The sequence below is a fragment of the Danio aesculapii genome, chromosome 8 (genome assembly GCF_903798145.1).
Source record: "Danio aesculapii chromosome 8, fDanAes4.1, whole genome shotgun sequence".
Lineage (NCBI taxonomy): Eukaryota > Metazoa > Chordata > Actinopteri > Cypriniformes > Danionidae > Danio > Danio aesculapii.
Window position 1 is genome coordinate 35,583,355 of NC_079442.1, and position 21,552 is coordinate 35,604,906.

The 21,552-nt window shown below is 38.0% G+C and overlaps 1 protein-coding gene and 2 long non-coding RNA genes across 4 annotated transcripts in view; all 3 read left to right on the forward strand.

Annotated features, from left to right (window-relative positions):
• prkcz (protein kinase C, zeta) overlaps window positions 1-21,552 on the forward strand; it is a 206,199-nt gene that overhangs the window by 77,653 nt on the left and 106,994 nt on the right. Inside the window, exon 1 of one of the 2 annotated variants that reach the window (XM_056463850.1) lies at window positions 8,499-9,022. The exons of the other annotated variant lie outside the window; for it this stretch is intronic. Within the exon in view, the coding sequence (XP_056319825.1) occupies window positions 8,986-9,022 (37 nt within the window). The 5' untranslated portion in view covers window positions 8,499-8,985. Of the gene's footprint in view, window positions 1-8,498; window positions 9,023-21,552 lie in introns of those variants that run through there. 2 annotated transcript variants of the gene reach the window in all.
• On the forward strand, window positions 912-2,219 carry LOC130233688 (uncharacterized). The gene is made up of 2 exons (XR_008838228.1): window positions 912-1,008; window positions 2,139-2,219. It is a non-coding gene; the product is annotated as an uncharacterized LOC130233688 (long non-coding RNA).
• LOC130233689 (uncharacterized) lies at window positions 2,423-8,410 on the forward strand. Its single transcript, XR_008838229.1, has 2 exons — window positions 2,423-2,609; window positions 2,813-8,410. It is a non-coding gene; the product is annotated as an uncharacterized LOC130233689 (long non-coding RNA).

Sequence of the window (21,552 nt, forward strand, 5' to 3'; positions counted from 1 at the left end):
GTAAACTAGTACATCCACTTAATTTCATAATATTCCCATATTTTTTACTATTAAAGATGTTAATATTTCTTTTTTCTTTTTTGTTGTTTGGAACCAAGGTTGGGTAAATGGTGATTTTGGGCTTTTTGTCTTTTGTTTTTATAAAGTGTTTTTTTTTTTCAGTCTAATGTGAAGAAAACATATTACTATACTATACATCAATTCAGTTACTATACATATTTTTGAAAAGTAAATTCTCCTGCACTGAGCCTTAAATCTCTCTTGAAGGTTTTAAAAAGGGGTATATTTAATGTTCCTAATTTTATTCTAAAGAAATTGAGAAAATATATTTTATTCTGGCTTTTTGCAGTTTTTTTCTGAATTATGAAGTGGCAAAACAATATTTCCAAAACCCCCCTCCAAAAAACCTTCTGTAATTGAACGTCATTCAGCGCCAAGACTTTTTTTTTCACTCATCTAAAGCCTAAAAATACCACATTATGTTTGCAGATATTTAAGAAACATGCTGAGTGAACATTCTTATTTATCTGAAAAAACAGTGCTGAAGTCAGATATTTTGCTTTGAAAATGTGCTTTCCGTGCTGGAATGCTGTCTTTGATTCTTTTTACCCGTCCACTGCCACTTTAGCAAATTATATTTCAGCACCCAAAGTTGCCTTGGAAAACAGCCTCTTTCATTTACTCAGTCATGAAGGCTCTCAAAGCATGTGTCCGTGACCGAATGTGACCACCGTTGGACATAGCAGACTACGAAATGAGACTACGCAGACTACGCAGATTCAGAGCTCCGCATGAGGGGGTTAGTAATTAGCAAATAATATAAATATATTACGAATGAAAGCATTAGGTTTGAGCAGGTTACATTGTAACGCTGTGTACAACACACTATGTGACGAGAGGATGCAGTGATAAGCAATTTGCTGTTTTCACCAGACTAAATACGACAGAAATTTAAATACAGCCATTCAGAAGCACAGAATAGTGCACTTAGTGCACTCCAACAAAATGGTAAGATTTACAATCTAATTAATACATTTTAAACCTATTTAACTTTATTAATTTTAGATGCTGGATCACTGATATGTGTTGACTTATACTGAGTCACAGTTCGAAAGTTCAATTTCAAACGTTTTTTTTATTTTCAAGATCTGAGGTGAACAATCTGCTGCTGCTTTCAATAGTATGGCAATAAATGTCATCTAAAATGTCATTCAAACGCACGTTATTAGCATTTAACACTGAATAAAGCACCTGTGTACCTGGGGTAATAATGTCAGATTATCCTGTTGTTCAGCTGCAAGAAATAGAAGCCGCATATAAAATATCAATTTCAGGTATTGGTTAGGACAAAAACTTAGTAATATGAAAAATATTCCTTTTATCGGGTGCTATCGCTTTTATTTACATGATTTAAATCAGCCTTAAATCAGCTTTTAGGCTTGATAGTCAGGGACACTCTTTATGTTTAAACTGGCAACCTACTGATCAATCTGGCAACCTGCTCTTGTGTGTGTTTTGAACCAGGGGTGCAATACCTAGTTCAACCACTGGCTGTCAAACTTACATACTGCATATTTAAACTATTGCTGGGCAAATGTTTACATTTGTAACCGCAGGTTTTTTTTTTGTGATCAATCACGATTAATTGCATTCTTATATGCGGTTTATTTATTTTATTTTTTATTATTATTATTTTTTCTTTCGTGGGAAAGGTGTTGGATTTTGCATAATGTATCGTGTCTTGTTTATATATTATTAATATTTGTTTTGTCAGTAATGTACTCTCGATTGCCAAAGAAAAAAATCTCAAATAAAGATAAAGATTAAATAGACAGATAAACATAAACATTGACTGAAAAGCGTTATCTTGCCCATCCCTAATTTAAATACACATTTAAAATAAAACTTGTAACACATTTGTCAAAATGTTTAGTTACTAATGTCAGTAAATTAACCGGGTGAAATATGGTGATAACTAGTTTTTTTTAATTTTTTATTATTGCCTCAATTTTTTTGGATCAAGTATGCTGTATGTTACAATGTTGTTAATCTGACCAATCATTTTGCTGTCAGATGGCAACTAAAATGCATCTGCTCCACAGCCCAGGACATAATGTGCTCTCTCTCTCTCATTGCAGAAATTCCTGCCATCATTTTTCAAATCTGCGTCAAGTCCTGCCATCTCTATTTGTCATATTAAACATCTGATTCATACTGAAGGTCACATCGTTCTTTAATAGATACTGTGGCATGCAATAATTGCTTCATTGAGCTGACGGTAAAAGACTTGAAGGACTGGAAGTGGAAGCAGGAATATGGCGTGGTGAATCTGTACAAGCTGAAGCACCGGTGGAGGTGAAAGTCCTCAGATAAGATGAGTTTCCAGAGCAGGGCTGGACTCTGATAACATCCTGAGGAGAGAGAGAGAGACAGAAAGAAAGAGAGAGATTCTCATTGCTGTGGTATTTGGGAAATGCTTTCACAACCTTCAGAGTATTGCAACATCAGCCAGTCGAGGAGAGAAATCAAGGTCTTTGCTGGGGAAAAAGAGAGAGCAGGAGAAAAAGAGAGATAGAGAAGTCAAATATTCAGGATTTATGGTTCCAAAGGTATAATGATTCAGGAATATATGATGAACTCTGATCTCTCGTGTGCGTGCGTGCGTGTATGTGTGTGTGTGTGTATACATACAATAATTATGCAAAGTACTATGCATGAATGTGATGAAGTAAGAGCATATTCATTCATTCATTCATTCATTCATTCATTCATTTATTTCCATCCGCTTTTCCAGGCCGGGTCGCGGGGGCAGCAGTCATAGGACAGAACCCCAGACTTCCCTCCCCCCAGACATTTCCTCCAGCTCCTCCGGGGGGATCCCGAGGCGTTCCCAGGCCAGCCGAGAGACATAGTCCCTCCAGTCTGTCCTGGGTCTTCCCCGAGGCCTCCTCTCGGTGGGACATGCCTGGAACACCTCCCTAGGTTGGTGTCCAGTAGGCATCTGAAACAGATGCCCGAGCCATCTCAGTTGACTTCTTTCGATGTGGAGGAGCAGCGGCTCTACTCTGAACTCCTCCCGGGTGACAGAGCTCCTCTATAAGGGTGCGCCCTGCCACCCTGCGAAGCAAACTCATTTCAGCCCCTTGTATCCAAGATCTTGTCCTTTCGGTCATGACCCAAAGCTCATGACCATATGTGAGAGTAGGAATGTAGATTAACCGGTAAATTGAGAGCTTTGCCTTTCGGCTTAGCTCCTTCTTTACCACAACGGACTGATACATTGACTTCATTACTGCTGCCACTGCACCAATCTGCCTGTCAATCTCACGTTCCATCCTCCCCTCACTCGTGAACAAAATTCCAAGATACTTAAACTCCTCCACCTGGGGTAAGGACTTTCCTCCATTCTGGCAAATCACCTTTTTCCAGTGGAGCACCATGGCCTCGGACTTGGAAGTGCTGATTGTCATCCCAGCCATGTCACACTCGGCAGCAGACCGCCCCAGTGCATGCTGAAGGTCCATGTTCAATGAAGCCAACAGAACAACATCGTCTGCAAATAACAGTGATGAAATACTGTGGTCCCCGAACCAGACCCCCTCCAGCCCTAGGCTGCACTTTGAAATTCTGTCTATAAAAATTATGAACAGAATTGGTGACAAGGGGTAGCCCTGCCAGAGTCCAACATGCACTGGAAACAAGTCTGACTTATTGCTGGCAAAGCGAACCAGACTCCTACTCTGTTCATACAGGGACGAGACGGCTCTTAACAGAATGCCTCTGACCCCATACTCCCAGAGCTCCCTCCACAGAATGCTACGAGGGGGATGGTCTAATGCCTTCTCAAAGTCCACAAAACACATGTGGACTGGATAGGCATGCTCCAATAAACTCTCGCACACACTGGTGTGGGTATAGAGTGGTCCAGTGTACCTCGGCCTTGGCGAAAACCACATTGTTCCTCCTGGATCGTAGGTTCAACCATCGGCCGGATCCTCCTCTCTAGTACCCTGGCATAGACTTTCCCAGGGAGGCTGAAGCGCATACTGTCCATGCTTTTTGTGCCATTTCAATCATTTAAAATAATAATAATAATAAATACATAACCTTGAAATGTGTCCCATACACCAAGACAGAACTAATTCAAATTTGGGGTTAATAAGATATTTTTTTTATGTTTTGAAAAGCAACCATAGATCAAATGTGCATTTATTTGATTAAAATAAAACACAGTAAAGATGCTTATTCTGTGAAATAATATAATAGATTAAATAAAATGTTTTAAAATTTATTCTAGTGAAAACAAAGCACATTTTTTGTATCATTACCTTAGTATATAGTGTTACACTATGCTTCAGAAATCGTTTTAATTTTTGGATTTGTAGGCGTATGACTGTATCAAATTTGCATGAGAAGATAATTGCTAAATCTGTTAACATATAATATACAGGAGTATCACAGTATTTTTTTAAACTGTATATTTAATATTTTTAACTGTAGGCTGCATTGTGAAATAATTTGCGCGTTCTTAAACAGAGTTGATTTGCCATAGTATTCGCCAGTGCTCAACAGAAATGACTGTGATTGGCCGTGAAGGTCATCAGTTCACCGCTCTTCACCAAGTGAAAACACAGACACGAACATTGGAGCGTTTTAAAGCTGCGAAGATCAGTCAAATCATCAGCAGATCTCTCGTCTATGTTTGCACTCGGTAAACATTGGTGAAGTGCAGTGAACTGATGACCTTCATGGTTAATCACGATCATTTCTGTTGAGCACTGGTGAATATTATGGCAAATCAGCGCTGTTTAAGAATGCGCTCAAGAGCGCTTAAATGTTAGTGGGAAATTTCAGTAACGATTGGTGCCGAAATTCAGTATCATGACAAGTCTAATAAAGTGAAAGAATCAGCTCAATAACTTGAGTTTGATAAATGGCATCTAAAACATGTGTTTATGTAAGAAAGCGTTAGCTAACTAGTGCCATTTGCCTTAACTTAGCTGAAAATGAGGTATGATATCCCTTTTTATTTTCACTTTTAATTCAGAATGGGCCTTCGGGTCACTCGGAAGGTGGTGAAATGATAAATTTGTGTTATTTTCTCTTCGCTGATAAGATATACAGTACATCCAGATACCCAACATTCCTGTGTGACTTCATGCAATGATTCCGGGTTTCTTCCAACCACAGCCTCGATTTCGCTTTTGATATGGCGACCGCTTGAAATCAGTCTATTGGTAAATTTAGAACGACCCTTATGCTAAAGGACTAATTGTGCATTTATTTGCCTGTTATATACATACCCTTTACTTGCTACAGTGCATAAATTAGTGCTGAAGAGATATAAACACAGTTAAGTTCAAATAACTACTACTAATAATAACAATCATAAAAAAATCTTAATCCTACCTGTAACTTTAATAAATTAAATATATTTTAGAGTATCAAAATCAAAAGCTTTTATATTAGTAACACTTTAATTAGTAACATGCGAGTACTGTCTCTTTACGATGAATCGATTGATCCTGTCCGCATTGGATAAAAGCATCTGCTAAATAACTTAAAGTGAAATACATTTTGCATCTGACCTTATTGCATATGAATTTGTAGGAGTTTCCCTTTCAGATGCAAAATATCTGGCCTGAGAGTAGTATTTCCAGTATTCAGCTCACTACTTTTTGTGCCATTATCTAATTCCCCCCAAATAACTTAATAATAGCTTCATCCAATTTGTGTCTCTGTTGTTATTACATTCACCTTATTATAATCAACTCTGCTTGTTTGCACTGATTCATGCACTGCACTGGTCATTAAGAGAATGAGCTGATGACTCTTTGTTCTTTAATTCACACATTGTTCATAAAATCACTCAAAAACAATTTAAAGTGAGAAATAGATTACACTACACTAAAGCCAAAGTTAATAAGCTGTATCCTTCTATCTCTCCTTTGTGTGATAGATGCAAAGGCGCAGTCGGGACCTACGGTCATATATTCTGGCCCTATTCAGAAGTATCTGAATTTTGGAAAAGTATTGGTCACGCTTTATTTTGATGGTCTGTTTGCTGAATTTAAGTTACACTGCATCTACATGCCAACTAATTGTCATTAGATTATAAGTAGACTGTCAGGTTGGGGTTGGGATTAGGATTAGTGTAAATTGACATGTACTTGCAAAGATTCGTATTGTCAGTCTGTTTAGCAGCTGTATTAACAGATATTAGGCAGACAGTCTACTAATTCCCAAATGGACCATCAAAATAAAGTATTACCAAAGTATCTTCGGACTTTATTCTCCGGCTTTTGAAATGGACATTAAGATTGATGCGGATTAGCGTTTTTTGGATGTTCAGACCAGGCTCTAACTTGGTCTAAACATCAACAACTCTCCCTTATGTTTGGCATGGTGCTGGCCAAGAGTGATTCTGATGGAGTGGAAATCCATGAACCTCCAAGTATTTTAAATGGTTGGCTGAAATGATTTCTACCCTCAAGCTGGAGGAAACTTTACTCCAGATTCAGCAAACAGAAGATGTATGATAAAATATGGGGCCCCTTTCTTAGAAGTACAGTGCATCTGGAAAGTATTCATAGCGCTTCACTTTTCCCACAATTTTTTGTTTCAGCCTTATTCCAAAATGTATTAAATTAATTTATTTCCTCAAAATTCTACACACAATACCCCATAAAGACAATGTGAAAAAAGATTTTTTTAATTGTTGCAAATTTATCAAAAATAAAAAGGCTAAAAAATCACATGTACATACTGTAAGTATTCACAGCCTTTGTCGTGAAGCTCTAAATCGAGCTCAGGTACATTCTGTTTCCACTGATCTTTCTTGAGAGGTTTCCGCAGCATAATTGGAGTTCACCTGTGGTAAATTCAGTTGATTGGACATGGTTTGAAAAGGCATACACCTGTCTCTATAAGGTGCCAGGGTTGACAGTGCATGTCAAAGCACAAACCAAGCATAAAGACAAAGGAATTGTCTGTAGACCTCCGAAACAGGATTGTCTTGAGGCACAAGGCCGGGGAAGGTTACAGAAAAATGTCTGTTGCCCTGAAAGTTCCAATGAGCACAGTGGCCTCCATCATCCGTAAGTGGAAGATGTTTGGAACTACCAGGACTCATCCAAGAGCTGACTGGACATATAAGCTAAGTGATTGTGAAAGAAGGGCCCTATTCAGGGAGATGATCAGTAACCCGATGGTCACTCTATCTGAGCTCCAGCGTTCTTCTGTGGAGAGAAGAGAACCTTACAAAAGGACAACCATCTGTGCAGCAATCCACCAATCAGGCCTTTATGATAGAGTGGCCATACGGAAGCCACTCGCCACCTGGAATTTGCCAAAAGGTATCTGACAGACTCTCAGACCATAAGAAACAAAATTCTCTGGTCTGATGAGATTAAAATTGAACTCTTTGGAGTGAATGCCAGGCGTTAGGTTTAGAGAAAACCAAGCCCCGCTCATCACCAGGCTAATACCATCCCAGTGAAGCATGGGGGTGGCAGCATCATGCTGTGGGGATGTTTTTCAGCAGGAGGAACTGAAAGACTAGTCAGCATAGAGGGAAAGAAGAATGCAGCAAGGTACATAGACATCCTGAATGAAAACCTGCTTCAGAGTGCTCTTGACCTCAGACTGGGGCGACGCTTCATCTTCCAGCAGGACAATAACCCAAAGCACACCGACAAAATATCAATGTAGTGGCTTCACAACAACTCTGTGAATGTCCTTGAGTGGCCCAGCCAGAGCCCAGACCTAAATCCTATAGAACATCTCTGGAGAGATCTGAAAATGGCTGTACACCGTCACTTCCCATCCAACCTGATAGAGCTTGAGAGGATTGCCAAAAAGACTGCCAAATGTGCATCAACAAAGTATTGATCAAAGGCTGTGAATACTTATGTACATGTGATTTTTCAGGTTTTTATTTTTAATAAATTTGCAACAATTTCAAAAAATCTTTTTTTCACATTGTCATTATGGGATATTGTGTGTAGAATTTTGAGGAAATAAATTAATTTAATCCAGTTTGGAATAAGGCTGGAACATAAACAAATGTGGAAAATGTGAAGCGCTGTGAATACTTTCTGTATGCACTGTATATTTTAACAATGTCTCTGTAATTATTTTTTTCTGTAATAATTTTTCTCTCCTTCCTTTATACATGTCAATCTGTTTTGTTTTGTATTCCATTAGACTGGCTGAGATTCTTTTGATTGTTCTGCGTAATTCTTGTATTGTTTGCTAGTGTTTTGGTGCATGCTCTTGTTGGTATCAGGTAATAACACTGAGATAATTTTGTTAACATGTATGGATGATGTACATTATTGGGTGTTATGTTTTCATAAATAGATCTATAAATGAAGTAATTTAAAAAAAATAAAATCACTCCTAGAACTTTGCACTGCTAGCCACATTTATTGTACTAAAATAAAATAAATCCAACCCCAAATAATGTGGCATTCAGCACCTTCCCGGAATCTCTCAAAAAGAAGAAACATTCATCTCTGCTATATGCCACTCTCTGAATCCTAAAACGTCACCTTCTTACTGCACAAAATGTAATAATAGCATCAAGTCCCTACAGAGTCACAGAACCAGGCCAGTGCAGTCTGAAAAGTCAGTTTTGCCCTCTTGTGGCAAGTGCATGTTATAACAAGTGTCTACAAGTGAGGGCAACAACCTGCAGAGGTCCTCGTGAAACAAGATGAAGAGAGAAGAGAATTGGCACAACCCAAAAAAAAAAACATCCGATAAAGTCAAACTGAGCATGCTCAGTGCCACTGTGCTTTTTAGAAGTGTATGTGTGTGCATGCAGACAGAGGGAGACAGAGGGGTGTATGATGATTCAATACTGAGAGGGAGTGGGAACGAGTCAGTTGGGACCAAGAGACACGGGCTGAGCTCCAGTGAAATGGCAGGAAGGATGGAAGAGGAACACTGAAGTGGATCCAGGCACCACCAGCCCATATAGGGATGCTGCTAACACTGCTGTTCTATCTGCGAGTGAAAGGTACCGTTGTACTGAGATAGATGGGATGAAACGGAGGAAGAAATAGGGTAGATTGGCTGTTTTATGTGATGGATAAGGGATAGATTGTAAAAAAAAAACATTGTTTTTGATAACTTCTTGAAAGGAGCACAAAAGGAGATGCTTAGCAGAATGTTCAAGCTGCTCATTTTAGTCTAATTAAAGTGAATGGTTAATTGTTGTCCGTGTTTTCATACTGACATTCAAGTAAAAATTTCAGATGATGTGAGCTTCATTTTGGTTGAACTGTGCTTTTAAAGTTACAGTAGTGATTTTGTATTTACAGAGTTTATTTTGGCTTTGTATTTCAGTCTCTCTTGCCCTCTGAGTCCTCTATCTGTGTCTCTTGCATCCTTTATTTAGCTGTCCTCTTTGCTGAGAGAGTTTTCATTTAGCTCATGGTCCACTACTGGTGACATAACAGCTCAAAAACAGCAACATGGTTTCTAAATGACTGTGTTATCATGTCTTTGTACTGTCAGATATTTGATGTTTTACTCAGGTTTGGCAAGATCTATTTAAAACATCAGACATTTTGTTCTTCTTCACTCTTTGAGAGCTTTTTAGTTGAGCATACTTCTTTTTTATCAGAAAAGTCTATAATCTGAAAGCCATATTGACGTGTGGTGACTTTTATCGTATTATGTTTACCCTTTTGTACCATGTGAGAGAGAGTTCCTTTGCATTAAAATGTCTATTTATGGATTTGTTTTCTATTTTTAGCAGATAGCTCAATAGCAGTTCCTCAGGGCTCTGTGCGCTGTCCACTTTTGTTTCAAAATGAAATGATGTTGACAGATTCACTGCGTCGTGCTTAACTAAGATTGCTAAGGGTGGTGTTTTGCTGTTATTAAAACGCAGGGTCAGTAATTAGTCAAAATAATTAATAAAAACCGTAAGCCATTGCAGTTTGCTGGGTTGTCAGTTTTGCTGCGTGGTTGCTAAAGTGCTTGTGGTTGATGTTTAGTCTGTTATGATCCAGCAGATAATCTGTGACTTGACTTTAAAAGCCTGTTTATCATCCAGCTGGCAAAAGTCTTACTAGAAAGTTATAGCAGACTGCTTCTTGACAAGTGATTTGATTTAAGTAGCATTTATGTTTGTTGGTTTGTAGCACAAATGGTACAGGAAATGTGAAGCACTAAAAGCAGACATCCCTTAAATAGTGCACTGCAGTCCAGTACCGGATGCTGGCTTTGTTAAAACCAGCCCATGAGACGTAATGACAGCGGCTGCACCTTTTTTCAGTTTCAATTGTCTATTGAGTTGAATAAACCACAATTGCTGAGTAGTTTATAGTAATGATCTTCTGGTGCTACGTCTTCTAATATATTTATCTCGACCCAAATGAAATATAGACATGTTTTTAAAGTCTAGATACTGAAATGTATGTCTTCTAAATGAAAACATGTATATGGAAAAGACGCATTTCTAATATAGTTGTTTCGGGGTGCAAAATAAAGACTACTGTAGTTATTTTCTTCTCACATCTCACAGCAAATGACTCATAGACACTCTAAAATATACATCTTAAAGATGAAAACACGCACTTGAAGTAGACATCTCTCTGATATATGTGAGCTGTTTTTGGGAGAACATTCTCAGACACCACTGCTTTGGCTTTTTGGGCTCTACAGTTTATCTATATTATTTATGGTTATGACAGTTTATGATATTTTTGGGGTGCAAAGTAAAGACCAATGTAGACATTTTCTTAATGTCTATTTTTTACATCTTACAGGAAATGACTCACAGACACTTTGCAGATGCTCTGAAATATACATCTAGATGAAAACATGCATATCAAATTGACATCTTTGTGAGTTATATATGCTATTTGTGTAGGAAAATTCTCAGACACCACTGCTTAACATTTTGGAGCTCTGTATACTCCACTTTACTGCTTATTTTGAATGTTTAGCATTATTTGGGGTGGGGAGCAAAATACAGAGACGTTTTCTGAATGTCTATTTTACATCTAGCAGCTCTTAGACACATTGCAGATCAGCAAACGCACAAAAAATGTGTCTACATGCACTAAAAAGACATCTTCATGATGTATCTGCTATTTTATGGGAAAAAAAATCTAATTAAATTTAGAAAAAAGCTAAATAGAGACTTTTAAAACTTTTAGTTCTAAATAAAAAGCGGTGACATTGCATGCCATAAGTGTGTCATGATCACAAGCGATTTAGCCTATGCAGATCACTGGAGAACTACACATCTGCCACCACATAAACTACAACTGCCATAAGGCTTTGCCCCAATCAACACCCGCTACAGCTGAAAATGATCACACTCACACACACACTGAAACTGATGATCAGCGATTACCTGGACTATAAGAACACCACTCATTTTCACCCACAAGGCTGAGTCTTGTTTTGCTGTAACATTACGAATTGTTGTCTAGTCTTTCCGTGTTTTGATTCTTACCTTGTTTTTCCATTTATATTGATTCTTTACCTCCTGTACTGACCCTTTTCCTGTTTTTGACTACAATTCTGGATTTTCAGTATGATTCTGTTAGTGGTGGGCTAAGTGAGGCTTCATGAAACACTGAAACAATCGAAGCAAATGTGTCGAAGCTTCAAAATGTTTTGAAACCTGTCTCTACAGTGACACCTAGTGGTCACTTTTTATGTATTGCTCTGGAACAGCTTCAGCAAAGAAACAGTAAAGCAAATTGAGGAATTAAACCCCACGTTGTAGAGTTGGGTTTCAAGTGATTTAGTGAACTGTTGAGAGTTCCTGACTAGGATGCGGAGATAATAGATTCGAACCCAGGGTGATGCAGCTATAGATGTTAGTTTTTAAATGCTCTGTTCTTGTAACGCGTTTTGTTTTAACATTGGTCTGACATCCAAATGAACACTTATTGAATAAGTAAGTCTGATTTCAGTCATAAAAAAGTAACATTATTAAAATCATCAAGTCATAATTTCAGAGTATTTGTACAAGTCGGGATTCAAACTCATGCCATTTACAGCACAGTAACTTTGTGCACATGCACAGTCCACTAGACACATGAGATTTTTTCCAACCCTGTCAGTCAAACACAGATTTGCCAGGTGTCGGAACGCTTCTGAAATGTCCGATGTTTTAAATCACCTTAGTCACGTGACCTGGTGTTTCGAAATACTTTATTCAAGTGACCTGGGTGTTTTGAATCGTCTTAGTCACGTAACCTGGTGTTTCGGATCATACTTTGGTGCAGTGTTTGGAAACACTTGCGCTTCGGGATCTCGACACTGTGTTGAAAAATTTGTTTCACGTCAGCCATCCCTAGCTTCTGTTTGCCCCTGTTTTGACCGTTGCCTGTCGGACTACTCTTGTTTATAAACTGCACTTGGATCCTCAACTTTGTTGTCTCACTGTTGCACAGTGTATGTCGTGGCAAATACATAAATATTTTCGGATGAGCAATTGTGCCAGATTTGTTTTGGTTATTTATTTTTTCTAATCGTACTGTATGTTTAACATTTCAAAGACTCTATCACATGTGTACGCACAGTAGCGGAGTCTCATGGGACTGTTGTTTGTGCTTTTTGTTTGCTTCACCCTTAATTACTTAAAACTGCCTTACACTGTGAAGCTCACTAGTTATGTAATACTTGACTTGTACTAATGCAGTGCGCGCACACACAACACGCACACAGACACATGCATGTATGGCCTCAGGCACGCTACTGCTCTCAGGGTCATCAAAACAGTGACAACACAAGAGACTCTTTTTTGGCGGGACTTCATAAAGCTTTGAAGCTCTGAATGGGCTGTTTTCAAAGTTTTAAAAAACATCCCGAGGAGCTAAAATCTCATTATTGATGAAGAATACATGCTCAGTTCATACGTAAGGGAATATAAGATTTTTTAAAAGAACAAAAAATTTGGCGTCTAAGAAAAAATCAAAGAGTCACCCGCAAGCCCTGCCTTTTCATCCCAGATAACTCTGATGAGCTTGAAGCTACGGATGCCACTCTGATGTCAAATTATGTAGGCTTTTCTATTGACACAACATTTGTGGACTTAAAAAAAGTGTCTCCTAAAAATGTTCAGTGAAATATAAGCCATTCGGGTATGAAGTTTGTCTGTAGCCTGGAAATCAAGAACTCAGGGCTGGTATGAGGCACAAGACACAAAACAAGAGATTTCGTAACTTCATAATGCGTCATACAAGTTCAAAGAAGTTTAAGGGAAAGAATAGGATGGAAGATGAAATTTCAGAGAATGACAGGGGTAAAGGATGGAAGGTGATATGAGGGATAGAACTATAAGATCATTGTTGTACTGTGTGTGTGTGTTTGCTTGAGGCTTCGTAGACACATTTTGACCCTAAATAGCTCAGAAACGGTGATTCATTTCGGCGGTGGAGTTTATTTCTACTGTATGATTCAGTAGACGTGTCAGCCAGCCTGAGACTAAATGACCCATGAAATTGCTTCAGAGGCACAGCTTTCTTCCCTCCATGGACATTTCCTGTTGAAACAGGAAGTTTGGGAGGGATATGTTAGTTATTTGCTTCTTGGTGTTGCTTATCAGCAGCAAGTCCACACCATTTGATTGGACAAAAATGTACAAATATTTTTGAGTGCAAGTGGAGGCATCAATAATTTGTATTATGTTGTTTTCTGTGCAACAGTAAAGGTTATTGCACACTGAATCCGACATTTTCGACCGTAATTTTTGCATGTTAAAAAATTTTTTCGACCTCACGTTGTGTGAATCGTATTGACACACTGTCTCCGAAACTTTCGTCCATCATAAAAAAAAATTTAACTGGGTTTGATTTATTTATTATGTTTCCTTTGTTTTTCGCATCCGAAAAAGTGCTCTGAGAGGTGTTTCGACAATTCAAAGCCACCGTACAAGCGAAAAGCTAAATACAGAATGCTGCATTTGAGCTACAGATAAGTTTATGACAAGCACAGTGCATAAAATAAAGACAGAATGTGGCGGACCTGAGAAACCTGTGACTGGATTTAGTGACTGGTGCACATCTGCCCTGTTGCCGTTTGGTGTGTGTGTGTCCATACATTTGACGCAGCCTACTGCGCACATTATAATAGAAAGCATGGTCCGCTTTCGTTCTGTTGCTTCGACACGTCAACGCGGCCGCCATCCATTATAATGTTTATAGGTAGGCTACTGCAAGTCTCTGTTCAGGATTTCTTTACGTAGGTGAATGTATGAAGCATCACAAGCAATGCATCTAAATTCCACTGATTTCCTGAAATAAACTCTATAACCTGAAATAATTATAGCGTAGCTGTTTGATAATGAGCTGAACTTTCCTTCTTGTATTAGATGAACACCATAGGTAGAATATTCCTCTTTCTTTTTCTACTTCGGAGAAGAGAGGAGAACAAAGTGTCACTGCTTAAATTGTTTTGCGTTTTTTGATAATGTATTAATTTATACGCATCAGACTCCGTGTGCAAGGTTTGTTTACGTGACGAATTTTTCACATATGAATACGAAAAAAACATGTACGAAAAACCTTAAGACTGTTTATGTAATCTGCTATAAAAGTTTTCACTGAATACTTTTAATTTTAAGCATCAGCTCTTGATTTGCTCATGATGTCCTAAATGGTTGTTTCAAGTGACTTGTCTCTCTATATCCCACCTTCCTGAGAGCCTACTCTGCTCTGATTGGTCAGATGGCCCAGTCTATTGTGATTGGTCAACAGCTTTCATTGTGTCACAAATTAGATATTTTAATATAAGCTTCCTTGGCGCTTATAAATATAGTAACATAATCCGTAATAATGCCAATGATTTTTACTACCTCACACAGGTGAATGGGCTTGACAAACCACCTGTAGAAAACACAATCTTTCATTTCTCTTTAATTCTTTAACCAACATTTGCACCAATTTTTGCACATTTACATCATCTACTTTCTTACAATCACTCCATATCTTTTAAAGAAAACATTGTGCATTTGAGGCCTTGAGACAAAGATCCATATAAGTCCATATTAAAAAAATTTGAGTAATAAGTGTTTTTTGATTTGGATTGTGAACATTATACTATATATTTTTATTTTATTTGAAGATAGAAAACAAAAGCTTCTCAATTCTAAGGACAATTTTTCAGTGTCAGTATTAAAATGTAAAGTTGTTGTGATTTATATTTCTCAAATGTGGAAGAATGGTTTGTCCAGTTAGTGTGGAATAACAGTATAACTCCAATTCATATATCACTTTAAACCACTAAAGATCTGATTCCTTTATCTTAGTTTTAATACAGTAACAGAAAGTTCAGGTTAATACTAAGCATTTCTTTCAAGTTTATTATTATTATTATTATTATTATTATTTAAAAACAGAAAATACAGTATGAACAATTTACAATACATAGACCTTACAGTACAGGCAACATTCAATTATTAATAATAAACAATAAATAAATAAATACAATAATAAATACATAAATGTAGACATACATCACAGCTTAATATTGTTGTTTTTATAGAAATATACACAGTTACGGTGGCGCAGTCAGTGCACCTGTGTATTTGTTACTTTAAACTGTTCTTGTGATCCGCCATCTCACAATATTAGTAAATATATAAACAAATAAACTCTGCTTGCCGTAGTTTACACAGGACTGGCGGGAAATATGCATTGATACAGTTTTGTTAATTATGGTATGTGGGTTATTTTAAAAGGTTAACTGTTTTTGTGCTGTTTATCACTCCTCGGCGCATTCAGAGAAAGCGGGAGCTAGAGATTACATCACATATACGGTTCTTCCACTCATCTCTTTCGGTGGATTTTTCCTTGGTTTTTGTTCACCTTTTGATTCAAATATGGTTCCCCAGCATCCCCCAAAGCCTTCCTTAAGGCTGATTTATACTTATTCAAGCACGTGCGTATTCTCCGACGCAGCATTTGCTTGCTATTGCTGTTGTCAACGCTTATGCACACCTCTCAAAAAATGTAACTATACGTCGCAATGACGCGTAGCACAAGCTCTGTGATTGGTCAACTTGGTAGCACTGACAAAGGTGGGTGGGTCCGAGAGCCATGCGGACCTGTTGGAACGAGTGTTTACAAGTGTCGAGTCACGTGAAGGAGCTCCAGATGGAAAGTTTTGTTTTGTGTTTACCTTATGATTAAAGTTGTTGCATGTCTGTCAGTTCCCGCCTATGAATGCGCGAGTTTGAGCTACTTCTACATTAAGGTAGCATTCAGAAAAAACAAAACACCAGCGAAGAAACTCAACACAGAGAAACATAAAACCTCCTGCCAGCTAGCGTTTTAGAAGTGTTTTTGCAGAGCAACACAAACAGCAGGCCAAAGTATAAATGCACGACTACGCTCAAGGCAGGCGCCATGGGTCATGCCGATCACTCTAAGCAGACGTATAAACCAGGCTTTACGCTGTCCTTCCATTTGTTCATGCGGGTGCTCCTTTTTTGCAGAGGATTTGCCTTTTAATGTTCGAAACGGACATGACAGCAAGTGGCATCTCTGTTCTTCTTAGTGGACATAAACGTTGATACAAATTTCACACATACAATTAATGTCACATGGTTATCTAATTTTTTATTATTTATTTTTTTTACTTATATGATTGTTTATCGCACACAATCATTTTTAAAGTGTTTTTCACACAGTTGAGTGGGCTTCATAAACCACCTGTAGAAACACTCTTATCTTTATATATATATATATATATATATATATATATATATATATATATATATATAAATATATATATATAAATATATAGATATATATATATATTTATATTTATATATTTATATATTTATATATATATATTTATATATTTATATATATATATTTATATATAAACACTCCCCCCTCCTTACTCCAGCGCTTAATTCTCTGATCACTAACAGTTCCTTTGAATAATAAGCACTTGTTGTGTGTATTGCCTCTTCTAGTTGAATTGCTGAATGCCTCCTCAATTGTAAGTCTCTTTGGACAAAGGCATCTGCTAAATGACTAAAGGTAAATGTACTGTACTCTTCTAATCTCAAATTCGATTACACAGTTACAATGTTTGATGGTCAAAATAGACATTGTGCGCAAACAACCTATGAAGACCAGACAGGCATTATATAGATCTGTTTTAAAGAGTGGAATTACTGACAACTCTTTTCAGCAGTTAAAAATAGCTCTTTAGCACTTTAATCTGTGAAACTTTGCAGACCTTTTCACTTTCACAAACAGCTATTTTACACATTGTATGAAAGGTAATAAATTAGAAAGTATAATTTGGGCACTTTAACTCTTAACTTTTAGACCTCTTTTGGTGTCTTTCTGTTTTTGTTTGAACGCGTCGCTTGCTCACAGAGTTAAATTCACAGTATTATGTTTATTCAAATATGTTGTGTAGGTGCCAGTTGTCACAATGTTCTTTAAGGATTGACTCACTGATTGTCTGGTGTGTGTGTGTGTGCTTGGCTCGAGTCCAGCTAATCCCACACACTCCGTATGAAATGTACAGATACACTCCCATCCCACGCAAGAGTAGATCAGAGGGGTTACATCACAGCCAAATGTGGCAGCAGTCAAGAAGGAAGTATATGAGCGAAAATGTGTTGTGATCTGATTGCTGCGACACTGTTGGAGACTTCAAAACAGCGTTAAAACAATATGATCGCATACACACAGCTCCCCACAGGAATCCGAGGTGTCTTTGTGTGTGTGTTCGGGGTGAATAGGAGTCTTGTGACCTAACTCCCAAAGTAATCAAATTTGGTCTAATCTTTTGGATTACGACACGGCTGATAAATTAGCTTCCTTTTAAATTAAGTAGAAACTTCAAAGCTGCCTATTCACAGTGCCGTTATTTGCCTTGCAGGGCTTTATGAAGCTCCTCCCTGCCGATTAACACATTACGCTAATGTCTGCTGCTGAAATTAGCATGTCCTCTCGGTGGGCCTCCGCTAACATGTTCATTGTCATTTTATTGTCCTCATTATATGCTAAAGTGTTGAATTTGAAGTGTACATCACACACCACACTTTTGCAATTTTGTTTCGTTCTAAATCCTATTAAATCACAGTATGTACTTATTTTTTCATTGATATATCCAAAAACCACTAGAACAGGCATGGGCAAACTCGATCCTCGAGGGCTGGTGTCCCTGCAGACCTTTGCTCCAACACTAATCAAACACACCTGAACACCCTAATTAGTGTCTTCAAGATCACTAGAAAGCTACAAGCAGGTGTGTTTGATTAGGGTTGGTGCAAAACTATGCAGGGACACCGGCCCTCCAGGATCGAATTTGCCCATCCCTGCACTAGAACAATGTTAGATATTTTATGTAGACCTTTAAAAATCCTAATCAATGAGCAATTTTAACTTTAGTGACATGGACCGTGTCCTGTGTCACCATGCTAATGCAAACTCTGCTTCAAGCTGCCATAATAATATGTTTTGAATACTTTAGTTCAGTGTTTCTCAACCACGTTCCTGGTGGACTACCGGCTCTGCACATTTCCATACCGGTTTCCATACTTGCGTTTTTGTGGAGACCAGTCTTGCCAGGTGACCTCGGAATAACGACCTTTGAAGAGCGCGAGAACAGAGAACGTGTTCTGTGAGAAATGAGATGCTGCATTCTTCCCGATGGTCACATGACTTTCACGCGTTTTTGACAGGAATTTATTGAAACATTACAGCATTCATGCGATTTATTGTTTTTCCCCTTTTTACAATATATACTATGCATAAATACTTTACAAATATATGTTGCCCAATATAAATAAAACAGATCTTAATACGAATTTCAGCAAATAAACGTCCTTAATGGGTTTACGCCTTTTTATTTTCATTGTTATATTTACTTTCACAGTTTCATTTAGGAAAACTCCTGAGATAAATCAGTTATATCTCTGAACTTTAATATTAAATCTGTGTAAAATGCTGTGCTTCCCACCTCCAGTCGCAATGACTTTCTAATGACTTCTCAAGCGAGTTTTGAACTTAGGTCTGCATCGGTGCGTCCTCGATATCAAGAACACATCTGGGAACTTTCACACATCCTCCATTCTTGCGGTCTTGAGTTTTGGAACTGAACTTTGGCAGTTGATAATTATGAGAACACGAGGACACAAGATCACTGAAGAATGCATATTGAGAAACGGCCATTGTCTCCATAACCAAACACACCTGATTCAGATTATCGGCTCATCAGCAGAAACTGAATGACCTGTAATGGGTGTGACAGACAAAGAAGACATTCAAACTCAGTGTTGGTGGGCCTCCAGGATCATGGTTGAGAAACACTGGTTGAGCATAATTTCTGCATAATTTCAGAGTCCCATAGGATGTATTAAAAATGACAACTCCTATGATACGACACTCAGGCCGTGTCCGCACGTACTGCATATGGGTATTTATATAAATAGTTTAAGCTTTCGTTTTTTTAAAATATCTCCACATAAAAATGCAAAAACACCCTTTGATGCATGTTATGGACATGCCAAACCAAAAGGGGGCGATAATGACACTATTATGCTGAGTTGACACCAACTCGTTCCAACCAGGCCGTGATCAAGCATTTGTGTGTGTGTTTTTTTTTTCAGTCATTATTTAATTAGTCTAATTGGGTGGAAAGCTGTGCCATATTTAGAAATATGATACAAACATTTTAGCAAAGTTGGCCTAAGCAGCACGTGTGTGGGTCTACAAAGTTGCTCAATTGCCAATGCATGTCATACACCGCAACACTCTAGCTCCTGCAACAGCATCTCTTCCACTGGCACATATTCACTCCGCACGCACAAGCAGAGCTGAAGCAGCGCGCGCACAATGCGTATATAGAGCAGAAACAGTGCAGAAAAATCAGTGGATCTCATCGATGCATTTATTGGGTAAAATTTTTCATTTTTACTGTCATTCAATGTGCTTTTTGTTAAGTATCGATGCACGGTCACTTTAATTGAGCAGCTGCAAAAATAGACCCAGTGCTGAAATGATGGTGGAAATGCTGCTTCATCTCTGCTCATGATTTACACTGACCTGCTGCTTCTGTGTGCTGCATGAGAGCTCTAATATTTATCCGTTAACATGGATGGCGAAAAAAACATGCGCTGCTTATGCGTTCGGTGTGCAAGAGGCATAAAAAACGGGGACTTCCAGGATGAACAGACACATGTCAAGAAGCAGGCTTGCCACGGCAGAAAAAAAGAATGATAGTCAGCCTTCAATGTCCTCTTTTGTTACGATTCATTCTGAATAAACAAACAATGCGGTTTACATGCTTCGTCATTGTTACATTATTCATTAAGATAAATCGAAACTAATTTCTCTAGTTCCAACAACTTAGAATTGCAGTTGAGAACCTCTGTTATAACGGCCTACGTAAAAAAATAGCCTAGTTTAAATCAGGTTTGGGTTCATAATTACAGAATGTATCAGACCGGTTCAGGCTCGGACACAAGGTCGGGTTTCATTTTTTTGGGACCGATCTAAGCTCTAATTCACGACTTCCACATTTGGTGTGAACCAAGTCATGTTTGCCAATCACAAAAGAGAAAACGGCGCACAAGCTGACGTCACAAGCAAAAACTGGTTTCGGAAAATCTTCACCCTTACCAGAGTTTTCAGAAAGTTTTGGTTTCAATCACCTGACACTCCGTTTTCATGTGGACAAACAGCAAAACTACATAGTAAAAAGAGTGTTTTTTTGAAAATACCCATGTTCGGGTGGACAGGGCCTCAGTCACGACATCATCAGACTATGCTTTTGTTTGTTGTAAACAAGCACCCTCTAGTGGTAAAAAGTACTCATTGTGCTTTTAATTATTACTCTCACAAATTTTAAAGGTACAGTAGCAACCAATTTAATTCTTGTTTGGCTAAACTGTTTGTATGTGAAATTGCATAGCAGTTACAGTAAGTTGACAAAGCAGTCTGGTTGGAGCTACACAACTGTGTGTATTTGTCTTTCAAGAGCAAGGAAAATCCTGTTTTCCATGTTGTGACCCATTTAGATTGTTGTACTCGAAGGCAGAAAATGTCATGTAAAGATCATCTCGGCTCCCAATCTTCTGCTCAGGAAGTTGTAATTAGTGGGTGTAACTGTTGCCACATTTAGTTAATAACTGACTCTGCATTGTTTGTAGAAAATAGTAATAAAGACGAATATATTTAATGAGGTTTGTCTTCAGAAAACCAAATAGTTTAAATAGTGGGATGTAAAATATAAATCAATGGAAATTATGATTGATGAAAAGTTGCATTTCATTTATAATTTACTGTGTTATAAAGTCGTTTCATTATTTACAGACATAAAAAATGACAATACTGCTACACTAAAGCGTTTGTGAAGAAAGAGTGAGTCTGAAGTGTCAAAGAAACAGAAGAGTCAGTGTTTTCAGTGTTCATATTCAGGTCTCTGTGTCTGAATATAAGTGTCCCTTGTATGGAGAGCTCTGAAATGTTGTTCTCCTGCTGCGCTCCAGCAGTGTCCTTCAGTCCCAGCCGTTCATCCAGCTCAAATCCCACCGCCTGCTTTGATCCTCCA